Here is a 13,699-nt window from a genome sequence, read left to right as displayed (position 1 = left end):
TCCAAGTAGTGATCATGCTTATTATTCAAATTCCCTTTTAAGTAATATTCTACTAAAAATATGCAAGTACCTTTTCCATTTCCTGCCGGAAGGTTGTAAACAGTTCGTTGCTTTTTGCCATGGTAGTCTGGAATTCTTCAAACTTATCCATATAAAGAGAAAGCTACAGAAAAAAGTATAAAATATTCTGAGTTCCAGGTAAACAATTTAAAATCCCAATGACTTTCATAATGAACACATTATGGTTAAACATTAATTGTTACACAACTGACAGAAATAAGAACAAATGCCAAAAATAGATGTGAATAAACTATTTTAAACAAACAAGAACAAATGTGCATCCAATCCTTGGACACTAGGCATAGATGGCTAAAGTCCTAATAATCAACAGAAATGCATCAAAACTTAGGAAATCTGTTCATTTAACCATCTTTTCAGATATAATGTTAAAAATGTAAAAATATTTACTAACTTCATTCTGCCAATTATATTAAAAACTGAAGAACTGCCCGGGCAGCGTGGCTCAGTGGTTGAACGTCAACCCATGAACCAGGAGGCCAGTTTGACTCCCGGTCAGAGCACATGCCCAGGTTGTGGGCTTTATCCCCAATGGGGGCCGTGCAGGAGGCAGCCGATCAATAATTCTCTCTCATCATTGATGTTTCTCTCACTCTCTCTCTCTGAAATCAATAAAAACATTTTCTAAAAATGTATTTTAAAAAGAAACAAAAAAACTGAAGGATGTTGTATAGTTATAAATTTCATACAACTGATCCTTTATGAACTACCAGCCCCTGCTCCTTACATTTGAAAAAACTGTCCTTGGGCCCAGGGGCCCAGCCGGTGTGACTCAGTGGTTGAGCATCGACCTATGAACCAGGAGTTCATGGTTTCATTCCCGGTCAGGGCACATGCCTGGGTGATGGGCTTGATCCCCAGTGGCAGGCATGCAGGAGATGGCCGATCAATGATTCTTTCTCATCATTGATGTTTCTCTCTCCCCCTTTCCCTTCCTCTCTGAAATCAATAAAAATAGATTTTTAAAAGGAAAAAACTGTACTAGGAAAAGGATCATTCTTTTAGAATACTACCTGCACAATTCTTAGCTTGACATCGAAGATATCTTTTTCCTTGACGTAGGCAGGAAAATGAAATAAAAGCCAAAGAACTGGTTTGGTTGGGGGGAAAAGAATTCAGTGGGAGTACAGTTAAAAAGAAAAAAGCTAAAAGGTAGAAATACTGATTTTTCTCTTTAACGTATACTCTCAGAGAATTTTTATACTAACTCGTAAAATAATGCTAACCAAAAGGCCAAGCAGAATACAAAACATGGAGTCACCTTCCTCTCCTCCTAGAACAGGAATTCAGAGAAGGGGGCACACGATAGGGGTCAAAACAGAATAATCAGGTAAAGTTTCAAGTGGGTGAGGCCTGACCTAGGCCTCAAGGGTAGGCTGAATTATTTTTAACCAGAAGGGAACCTTTAGAGTCCATCTAATATGATTATTTTCAGGATGAGAAAACAGGCCCAAAGAAATACAATGTTTTGCTCAAGATCACACAATACATGTAAGCAAAGCAAAGCAAAGATCGTCAGAGTCCTAGCTGGTTTGGCTCAGTGGAGCATTTGCCCTCAAACTGAAGGGTCTCAGGAATAGGGAGTTCAATTCCAGTCAAGGGCATGTACCTCTTGTAGGTTCGATCCCTCAGGGCGCTCCGGGGACATGTGGGAGAGGCAACCAATTGATGTCTCTCTCACATCGATGTTTCTCTCTCTGTGTCTTTCCCCTTCCCCTCCACTCTCTAAAAATCAATGGGAAAATGACCTCGTGTGAGGATTAACAACAAAAAGATCATCAGAGGCCAAAAAACAGCGTAAGTGATGCCTTTTCACTTTTAGCAGTGCTGCATGAGGAAAATTAAACCACCATGTGAACAGGCTGGGGAGGGAGTAGGATGTGAAATTGACAGAACCAGCCCACCAGTTATCAGGTGGGATGGGCATACAGAGAGCACTTAGAAGCAAGCTCTGCTGTATGTGGGAGGGAGAAGCAGACTAAAAGCAGTGTTACCAGTGACAACCTAGATAGCCAAAGCATGCCTGCAGAAAGGTGAGGACTAGGGCAAGGATGAAGACATTTAAGGGAATATTGCAGAAGCGTGCAGAGGATTTGTGAGCAGTCTGTAAAGGGGGACACAATGACAGTGCCTCTGAGGCTGCTGACCTGGAGGAGGGAACAGCAGCAGTGCTCAGGCAGAATAGGGAGTTCTGGCATTTTAGGGAGATAAGAAGTTACGGCAGTTTTAGCATGCTCCATTTTTATTGAAGATGGCACACCCAGGTAGACTGCCCCATCTGAGAGGTCAATGTTGGCCCACTCTGGTAGTCAGTCAGTGGGAACTACCATGACACCTGGACTTATGTGGCTGGATTTACAAAACAGTGGGTCAAGATACCCCAAGTCTATGAGATCATCAACTAGAGTTCTGGAAACTGGCATGGTAAGAGCACAGAATGAGACCGACTTTTGGGAAGGACAGCCACATTTAGGGAGTGGGAAAAGCAAGAGGTGACAGCAAAGGAAACAAACTAATGCTCAGATAACATGACACAAGGTGACACAGATCAGACAAAAGTTGCACTGAGCCCAGCCAGCATAGCTCAGTGGTTGAGTGTTGACCTGTGAACCAAGAGGTCATGGTTTGATTCCTAGTCAGGACACATGCCCGGGTTGCAGGATTAATGCCCCAGCATGTAGGAGGCAGCAGACAATGATTCTCATCATTGATGCTTCTATCTCTCCCTCTCCCTTCCTTTCTGAAATCAATAAAAATATATATTTGGGGGGGGGGTGGGCATGGGAGGAGGGCATGTGCTGGGGGATGGGGGCGGTCAGGGAGAGGTCAATGGGGGGAAAAATGACTTGTAAAAAACAACAACCGCAGCCCGGCCAGCGTAGTTCAGTGGTTGAGCATTGACCTATGAACCTGGAAGTCATGATTCAATTCCTGGTCAGGGCTCATGCCTGGGTTACAGGCTCAATTCCCAGTGTGGGCCATGTAGGAGGCAGCCGATCAATGATTCTCTCTCATCGTTGATGTTTCTACTTCTCTCTCTCTCTCCCTTACTCCACACAAGGCAACCATAAAAGATTGCATTAGGAAAAACCTAAGGGGTCTGGACTGAAAAATAGGGAGGCAACGAAGAAAAGCCCAGGCCAGCCCAGATGGCTTCATAGGTGAATTCTACAAAACATTTAAATGAGAATACCGATTATTCTCAAATTCTTCCAAAAAATTAAACAGGAGGGGACACTCCCAAACTTATTTTACAAAGCCAGAATTACCCTGATACCAAAGCCAGATAAGGATACTACAAGAAAAGAAAATTACAGACCAACACCCTAATGAACATAGATACAAAAATTCTTAACAAAGTACTACCAAACTGAATTTAATTTTTATTTTATTGATTTTTAGAGAAAGAAAGGGGGTGGGGAGATAGAGAGAAACATTGATTTGCTGTTCCACTTCTTTATGCATTCATTGGTTGCTTCTTGTATGTGCCCTAACCAGGGATGGAACCCCCAACCTTGGAGTAGCAGGATGATGCTCTAACCAACTGAGCTACCTGGCCAGGGCCAAGCAAACTGAATTCAATCGTCAATGATCAAATGGGATTTACCCCAGGATGCAAGAATGGTTCAATATATGTAAATCAATACATGTCATACACCAAAGATAAAAATCATGATTGCCTCGATAGATACAGAAAAGGCATTTGACAAAATTCAACATCCATTCGTGATATAAATGCTCAACAAATTTGGCACAGAAGGAACAAACTTCAACATAATAAAGGCCATATATGAAAGATCCACAGCTAATATCATACTTGACAGTAAAAGGCTGAAAGCTTTCCCTTTAAGGTCAAGAACAAGACAAGGGAGACCACTCGTACTACTTCTACTCAACACTACTGGAATGCCTAGCTAGATCAATTGGGCAAGAAATAGAAGCTATCCAAATCAGAAAGGAACAAGTGAAATTATCTCTGTATTGCTGATGATCTGATTTCATATATAGAAAATCCAAAGACTCCGCCAAAACACTGTTAGAACAAATTCAGTAAAGATACAAAAATACAAAAATCAACATATAGAAATCAGTTCCGTTTCTACATACTAACAACAAAATATTTGAAAAACAGAAATAAAGAACATAATCCTGTTTACAATAGCATAAAAAACGATAAAATACTTAGGAATAAGTTTGAAGAAAAAAAAGAAAGATCTATACACTGAAAACTATAAGACACTGATGAAATTGAGGAAGACAGAAATAAGTGGAAAGATATATTCATGTATCAGAAGAGTAATTAGTACTATTAAAACGTCCATACTACCTAAAGCCATTTATAGTCAATGCAATCCCTATAAAAAATTCCAATGGCATTTTTTTTTTTCACGGAAATAGAAAAAAGCAATCTTAATATTTGTATGGAACCACAAAGAACCTGAACAAAGAAATCTGTAGAAAGAACAAAACTGGAGGTGCTATGCTTCCTGATTTCAAACCATACTATAAAGCTAAAGTAATAAAAGAGTATGGGACTGGCATAAAAACAGAGACATTGGCCCTAACCAGTTTGGCTCAGTGGATAGAACGTCGGCCTGCGAACTCGAGGGTCCCAGGTTCAATTCCAGTCAAGGACATGTACCTTGGTTGCGGGCACATCCCCAGAGGGGGGTGTGCAGGAGGCAGCTGGTTGATGTTTCTCTCTCATCGATGTTTCTAACTCCCTCTCCCTTCCTCTCTGTAAAAAAAATCAATATATTTTTTTAAAAAACAAAAAAACAAGAGACATTGACCAATGGAACAGAACTGAGATCCAAGAAATAAGCCTACACAAATATGAACTAATATGTGACAGGGAGGCCAAGAATACGTACTCAATGAGGAAAGGACTGTCTCTTCAATAAATGGTGCTGGGAAAACTGGATATCCACATGTGAAAAAATGAAATCAGACCGCTATCTTAAACACCACTCACAAAAATTAACTTGAAATGGATTAAGAACAGAAACATTAAGACCTGAAACCATAAAACTCCTAGAACAAAACAAAGGTAAACAGCTCCTGATAGTGGTCTTGGCAATGATTTTTTTGGATATGACACCAAAAGCACAAACAACAAAAGCAAAAAACCACAACTACATTGAAAAGCTTCTGCACAGCCCAGTTTAATCTCTACCTACCAACGAAGACCGGTGCTTTCTCTGCTGAGAGCCACATGCTTGGAAACTGCAAAAAGTGTATGTTCCAAGATTCTAATGCAGCAATAAGTGTACAATAAGAAATCAGGATTTCTAAAACTTAATTATATGACAATATGGATCACCCTGAGAACATTAGGCTAAGTGAGGAAAGTCAGGCAGAGAAAGATAAGTACTGTATGATATATCACTTAAATGTGGATACTAAAAAAGCTCTTAAAAACAGAGTAAAATGGTGGTTACCAGAGGATGACAGGAGGGGAAATAGAACAGATACTGATGAATGGTACAAACTTGCAATGAGTACTATGGCCATATTGTACTACTCAGAGATATTGTGGGTTCAGTTCCAGACCACCACAATAAAGTGAATATTGCAATAAAGAGTCACAAACGTTTTGGTTTCTTAGTGCATATCACGTTATGGTTATGCTATACTGTAGTCTATTAAGTGTGCAATAGCATCAAGTCTAATAAAATAATGTACAGCCTGGCCAGTTTGGCTCAGTGGTTGAGTGTTGATCTATGAACCAAGAGGTCCCTGGTTCTATTCCCCGATCAGGACACATGCCTGGGTAGTGGGCTCCATCCCTAGTGTGGAACGTGCAAGAGGCAGCCAACCAATGATTCTCTCTCATCATCGATGTTTCTTTCTCTCCCTCTCCCTTCCTCTCTGAAATCAATAAAAAAATATTTTTAATCAATAAAAAATTGTGTATGTGCAATCTAAAAAGATAAACTCATAGAAACAGAGTAAAATGCTACTTTAAAAAAATGTGTATGCCTTAATTAAAAAACATTTAGCTAAAACCTGCTAACCATCAAAAATAAGAAGCTTCTGTACAGAAGAAACAACAAAATGAAAAGGCAACCTATGGAATGGGAGAAAATATCTGCAAACCATATATATAAGCAGTTACTATCCAATTACATAAGGAACTCATACAACTCAATAGCAATAAAAAAAACAATCCAATTTAAAAATGGGCAGAAGTCGTGAACAGACGTTTTTCCAAAGACATCCAAATGGCCAAGAGGTACATGAAAAGGTATTCTGTATCACTAATCATCAGGGCAGCGATTTTCAACTGGTGTGCTACAAGAATTTTTAAAACATGCAATACCTATTTAGTCATGGGCATTGACCTCTTTTCCCTTAGAATGTCAAATAAAAATGATAACAGCCACCGAAACCGGTTTGGCTCAGTGGATAGAGCATCGGCCTGCGGACTGAAAGGTCTCAGGTTCGATTCCGGTCAAGGGCACGTACCTTGGTTGCGGGCACGTCCCCAGTGGGAGGTGTGCAGGAGGCAGCTGATTGATGTTTCTCTCTCATCAATGTTTCTAACTCTCTATCCCTCTCCCTTCCTCTCTGTAAAAAATCAATAAAATATTTTTTTAAAAAAATGATTAATAGCCAATATAACAATAGCAGCCTGGTGTGAATGAGTCAAAATCATACCTTTTCTTTTTGGTCAGATCAGCAAAAAATATATTTTTGGGGGTGCAGGAGAATTTTACTAATTAGTTTATGTATGCCATGAGATGAAAAATGTTGAAAATGACTGCATCAGGGTAATGCAAACCAAAACCACAATGAGATACCTCATTAGAATGGCTATTATAAAAAAACAAAACTAGAGGCCCGGTGCATGAAAATTCATGCATTGGAGGGGGTGGTCCCTTAGCCCGGCCTGCCCCCTCTCACAGTCCGGGAGCCCTCAGGAGCGGGAGGCGACCCAGCAATCAGGGGAAGGCGACCCCCCATCACACCTCTGCTGCTGCCACTGCCAGCAGTGCAAGCCTTGCTGGCCCTGGTTACCTGAGCCTCGGGAGGCCCTGGGTGGCTGGTGGGCTGAGGGCCACGATCTTGTGGCTGGGGGCGCCACCATCTTTGAGGGCATGGCAGTCAATTAGCATATTCCCTCCTTATTGCTGCCATCTTTGTGAGGGCATGATGGTCAATTAGCATATTCCCTCATTATTAGATAGGATAGTAAAAGAACAAATGTTGATAAGAATGTGGAGAAAAGATAACCCTGTGCAGTGTTGGTGGGAATGTAAACCAGTACAGTATGGAAGTTTCTCAAAAAGTAAAAAATAGTGTTACCATATAATCCAGCAATCTCATTTCTGGGCATATATCTGAAAGAGATGAAATCACTACCTCAAAGAGGTATCTGCACTCACACGTGCACTGCAGCATATTCACAATAGCCAAGATATGGAAACGATCTAAGTGTCCATCAACAGATGAATGAATAAAGAAAATGTGGTGTATACACACAATGGAATATTATTCAGCCATAAAAAAAGGAAATCTTGCCATTTGTGATAACATGGATGTACCTTTAGGGCATATGCTAAGTGATATAATTCAGACAGAGCAAGACAAATACTGTATGATCTCACTTATATGTATGCGCTATCTAAAAAGATAAACTCATAGAAACAGAGTAAAATGCTACTTGCCAGAGATGAGGGGTGGGGAAAACGAGGACATGTTGTCAAAGGGTACAAACTTTGTTATAAGATGAATAAGTTCCAGGGATCTAATATACAGCATGGTGACTATAGTCAACAATACTGTACCATATACAAAAAGAAAAAAAGAATGGGAAAAGTAGGGAGGGTCCCCATTAAAAACACCACCCCATAGCTCTACCTGGGAGTGGCACTGTATGGTCCCAATGGGAAGTTTTTAAAATAGGTAATATTCTCAGAGCACAAACTTTCTAAGACTTTAGATTCTACTATGAGATTGACATTTTGTAGGTCAAAGAAGTCAAGTTTCAGCAATTTCATGCAGTTCTACTTAATACTAACGAACTAAAATCTGAAGATTTACCCGTTTTTCTTTAATTGGAAATTAGCTGACACACATGGGAACAGACTGACCAAGGGAGGAAATACCTGGGATATTGGAAAGGGGACACTGCAGATGGTGTGACCAATCATCCCAGTCTGCCTGAGACCTAAGTGTTTGCTGGGATGCAGCACTTCGAGTACTAAAACCAGGAAAGTCCTAGGCCAGTGGTCGGCAAACTCATTAGTCCACAGAGCCAAATATCAACAGTATAACGATTGAAATTTCTTTTGAGAGCCACATTTTTTAAACTTAAACTTCTTCTAACGCCACTTCTTCAAAAGAGACTCGCCCAGGCCATGGTATTTTGTGGAAGAGCCACACTCAAGGGGCCAAAGAGCCGCATGTGGCTCGCGAGCCGCGGTTTGCCGACCACGGTCCTAGGCAAATGGGGACGAGGTGGTCACCCTAAATGAAGAGGAAAACTCTAAGAGGGACACGTGATCTACTCTCAGTTCTGGCTGGGAAGAAGCAGAAGCATCTTAAGAGATTCAAGGTATATATCAAATGAACCACAGATTTTTCTTACGAATTCTACTATCCCCTGCTGTCAAGTTACCTGCTGTTTTAGTTGTACTTCTTGCTGTCTCATTTGTTCATATTTGTGCCTCGATTCTGTTGCTTCCTTTAACAACTAGAAAACAGAAACATTCTGGCAAAATACTAATCGTAATTATAAATATGACTACAATGTGAAATGACCTGATATGCGTAATCCTTCCAATAATTATTTTATTAAGAACCCCAAGTCTATAGGTGAAATGTTGTTACACCAAGTGCCAGTTACCTATATCTTTGATCTGTACCACTTATTAACACATAGGGATGTAGGAATAATCTTACTGCTTAGAAAATGTACTGTGGAGGACTAATAATAGGTTTATAAAATTCAGGAATAAATTATTGTGTTCTAGGTAAAAAATAATTAGAAGTCTAGTATTAGCAGAAAACATGGCTAGGAATCTTGACATATGGGTGCATTAGAAAGCCCCTCTACTCCACAGAGGCAAGATGAAAGGGTATGGAGCTAAGCAATGAAATCAGAGACCTGGTTTCTGATCACTTTTTAAAAAGCAGGGTTGGGGGGTGCTTAATTTACTTGGGCTTCAAGAAAATTATATAATGAAGTTGCATAGTAGGCATCTATGAAATTCAGTCCCTGAAGTAAAATGTCATACATAGGCCAAATAAGCCTCAAAAAGTCCTTAAACCAACCAGAAAACATATATGTGTAATGTGCGTGTGGGTGCATAAATGAAATTACATTCCAACTCTAAAAATAACACCCACGTCTTTAGTTACACCTGGGATAGCACTGTCAGTTCAGGCGGCAGGATCACGTTGTGTGAACAATGCATCTCTCAACACTACATTCACACTCAACGTGACCTGTTCACATCATGAGGGCCACTCAGGAACGAGTCTTCATGCCAGGCTACTTTGAGGGAAAGCTGGATGGAACAGTCTTCATTATCATAACCATTTCTCATTTTTATTTTATTTTTTGGTTAAGCACATATAGTTGAATTGCCAGGTATTAAATATACATACCCACCCAATGAAATTCCACTGTATTCACAATTATAGAAGGCAATATAATCTAAGCATATACTCTGAGAACAATGCTGAGTGATTAGGGCATAGAGAATTTTGTTAAAATTTTTATCAGAAAATTATACAATTATGTAAACAAATAGTTTCCCTAGTTTCAAGGTACTTTATTGAAAACAAAATGTAACAGTATTATGAGACCCATGTTTCGTAAGCTTGATATTAAACTGAATTGCCAAATTTAATGTACTAAATACTGGTATTATTCTTGAACTTGGTGACCATTACCTAAAAGTGAAATAAACATTCTAAGCACAGAAAAGTCAAACAAGTGCAGGTCTTTCCCATAATGTGGTCTAATCTCTCTAGTAAATCTTCTATACAACAAATTAATAGAAATAAAAAGCCAAATGCTTTCTAACACAAACATACCCTTCTCAATCTAGAGCAAAAAAACAACAACAATTAGCATGACCCAGGTGCTACAATATATGTAGAATAAGTTAACATATTTTAAATGGCTTTGGTTACAATTAGGCAATAATTTCTTTTTAAGAAACAGAACTTACAAACTCTCTCTCTCTCTGATGTTTTTCATCAGCTTCCTTTATCAGCTGTGAGGTCTGGTGAAGCTTGACATCCACAAGCTGTTGTTGTACTTCCTTATGTTTGAACACTTTATCAATATGCTGCAGGGAAAGTCAAATTCTCCCATCACTTAATGAAAATGGAACACAACAAGGAAACATAACACGAGTTACAATGCCTTGCTTCTTACTCTGCTTTCCCTGCTAATGCCACCAGAGCTAATAACTGTGTTTTTCTGACTGGCACCTCAAAAATGGGCCCTCTATTAACACCCCATTCCCTCTCTTTCGGAGGTGGGCAATCAAGCACTTTGGCAGCCACATGCCAGTACTTCCTATTTCTAAAATTGTTTTTAAAATATTTCTAGTGATTTTAGAGAGGAGAGGTGAGAGATAGAAATATTAATGATGAGAGAGAATCATCTATCAGCTGACTTCTGCACACCTCCTATAGGGGATTGAGCCCGCAACCTGGGCATGTCCCCTGACAGGGAATTGAACCGTGACCTCCTGGTTCACAGGTCAATGCTCAACTAACGAGCCACACTGGCTGGGCCATCTTTTTCTTGATACAGTCTGAGCCTCATCATCATAGTAAGTAGATCAGAAATAGGAGGTACAGCCTGGCCAGTGTGGCTCAGTGAATGGATAAGGGGCTCAAACTGTTAACCCATGTATCATATACAGAATTTCTGGAGACTTTTTCTTCCTGTTAAATTTTTCCAATTTCTTAGTTGAAAGAAGCATGCTGTGAAGGCAGGCATGGCCTCAAGCAGATGCCCCTCATCCCTGCTGAATCCCAGTCCCCTACCTATGTGGGGACAGCCATGCCCACACTGCAGAGTTATAAAAGCCAATCCAATGGTTACATTTTGTAAGGTGTATGGGGCCCTGCACATAGTAGCCATTTGGTAAAAGGCTGTTATTATTTCCAAGGAAAACTGTGATGTGGTTATTTATGTATAATAAAATAGTCAGATTATCCCTCCTCAGTTGCAGAAAGGGTAACTCTTCCTGACCAAGGAAAGAATATCCGATAATGTTCAAATTAATAAGACACAAAAAATTTATAAAAGGGGAGAGAATCGGAAAAATGTGGACAATGACTAGACATTTAACATTAAGTAATTATCGTTAATTTTTAGGTGTGAAAATGGTATTGTGGATAAACTTAAAAAATAATCCTTTTTTTAAATATCTTTTCAAATATATATGAATGGAATAATATGGCACCTTGGATTTGCTTCAAAATAACCCAGGGGACAAAAAAAAAGTAAACAAACATAAAAGAACAAAATAACCCAGGGGAAGGTGACAGGAATATAGCTGAAACTATGGTTTCATCTACTGAATCCAGGTGACATATTTTCTCTCTACTTTTAAGTCTGCAATTGTCCATAAGTAAAAAATGATGAGTGATTAAAATAAAATCATTTTAAAAACTAAGTTTTTGTTTTTTAATATATTTTACTGATTTTTTACAGAGAGGAAGGGAGAGGGACAGGGAGTTAGAAACATCGATGAGAGAGAAACATCGATCAGCTGCTCCTGCACACTCCCTACTGGGGATGTGCCCACAACCAAGGCACATGCTCTTGACCGGAATCGAACCTGGGAACCCTCAGTCCGCAGGCCGACGCTCTATCCAGAGCCAAACCGGCCACAGCTAAAAACTAAGTTTTTGAAGGGCTATATGTAAAATTCTAAATTAATATAATCTAAGGTTTGTCTTGAAAACTGGATAAAGTAACCCAGAGCAGATGCCACAATCTTTTTTTTAATTTTAATCATTTAAATCTTTTTGTGTAAGAATACGACACAGATAAAAGCATAACATTTTATTAACTTAAAAGGCAGGGGAGGCCCTGGCCTAGTAGCTCAGTTGGTTAGAGGGTCGTCCCAATACACTAAGGTTGTGGGTTCGATCCTCAGTCAGGGCACATGCAAGAATCAACCAATGGCCTGGCTGGCGTGGCTCAGTGGTTGAGCGTTGACCCATGAACCAGGAGGTCATGGTTCGATTCCCGGTCAGGGCACATGCACAGGTTGAGGGCTCTGATCCCCAGTAGGGGGCGTGCAGGAGGCAGCCAATCAATGATTCTCTCTCATCATTAATGTTTCTATCCCTCTCCCTTCCTCTCTGAAATCAATAAAAACATATTTTAAAAATAAATTAAATAAATAAAAACCCTAACACCTCTGCCAGGCCTGTGTGCCTCAGTGGTTGAATGTGGACCCATGCACCAAGAGGTTGCTGGTTTGATTCCCAGTCAGGGCACATGCCAGGGTTGTGGGCTTGATCCCCAGGATGGGCATGCAAGAAGCAGCCAATCAATGATTCTCTCTCATCATTGATGTTTCTCTCTCTCTCTCCCTTCTTCTCTCTGAAATCAATAAAAATATATTTTAAAAAAACAAATACACACACAAAAAACAACAACAAAAAAAACACGCCCAGTCGATGTGGCTCAGTAGTTGAGCGTCAACCCATGAACCAACAGGTCATGGTTCGATTCCTGGTCAGGGCACATGCCCAAGTTGCGGGCTCTGATCCCCAGTAGGGTGGCATGTAGGAGGCAGCCAATCACTGTTTCTCTCTCTCATCGATGTTTCTATCTATCACTCCCCTTTCCTCTCTGAAATCAATAAACATAATTTTTAAAAAACCAGCTCGCCTTCTACTATGCATACACAAAAGTTGTACCACACCATGTGACAAGTTTTACATGTTTAGTACTGAATGGTGAAAAGGAATTGCTAATGAGAAGCTGTTGAAACAAACAAAACGCTTTACCTCCTCCCTCATTGAGTACTGTTCGATGAGCTTCTTCAGCTTCTCTCCCAATTCAATGTTCTCCTGGCGGAGTCTGGCATTGTGTATGTCATGCTGTTCCAGCTGTGCTTGGATTTCATTTAAAGTAATTTGGAAGTGTGCGGTTGCTTCTTTACGTCTTTCTTCCTCCTCTCGGGCCTGCTGCACATTTTCTTCCTGATTATGGAAAATAATTTGTTAATGGTACAGACCTATGGATAACATGCTCACAAAAGCTGCTGCTACGTGGGTTCATTTACTGCTGCTCTGAAGTGATGCTTCTGAACTCTAATTCCTTCCCTTATTTATGAACTAAAGGCTATAATTTAAAAGCAAGAAGCTTTTCCTAAGTAGATGGAACAATGGGAGAGATGCGAATTGCCCTGCTGTAAGTAAGAACCATGTGACCATCTGAAATTCACTATACTGCTAGATAAGTAAGGAGCGTGTCCACCCAGCCAGCTCCCTCCAGCTATGTTCCCAAGTACCCTCCTCACTGGTTCCACAAGGCAGCATCTCAAAGCAGCCTCAAGAGACAGATCCCTTCTTAGGACATACCTTCTACTTCCTAGGGGCAAGAGGACAGATGGAATCTGTACTTTAAAAA

At 40.1% G+C, this 13,699-nt stretch overlaps 1 protein-coding gene across 2 annotated transcripts in view; it reads right to left on the bottom strand.

Annotated features, from left to right (window-relative positions):
• Window positions 1-13,699, bottom strand: part of TXLNG (taxilin gamma) — a 51,296-nt gene that overhangs the window by 6,409 nt on the left and 31,188 nt on the right. The window contains exons 5-8 of one of the 2 annotated variants that reach the window (XM_080653005.1): window positions 13,075-13,269; window positions 10,263-10,382; window positions 8,702-8,776; window positions 71-163 (exon numbers count right to left, since the gene is read on the bottom strand). In XM_080653005.1, the coding sequence (XP_080509131.1) occupies window positions 71-163; window positions 8,702-8,776; window positions 10,263-10,382; window positions 13,075-13,269 (483 nt within the window). The remainder of the gene's footprint in view (window positions 1-70; window positions 164-8,701; window positions 8,777-10,262; window positions 10,383-13,074; window positions 13,270-13,699) is intronic. The other variant, XM_080653006.1, reaches the window with a different exon arrangement.

The sequence above is a fragment of the Plecotus auritus genome (genome assembly GCF_963455305.1).
Source record: "Plecotus auritus genome assembly, chromosome: X".
Taxonomy (NCBI): Eukaryota; Metazoa; Chordata; class Mammalia; order Chiroptera; family Vespertilionidae; genus Plecotus; species Plecotus auritus.
The sequence above is the reverse complement of the archived record's forward strand: the minus strand, read 5'-3'. Positions and strand labels throughout refer to the sequence as shown.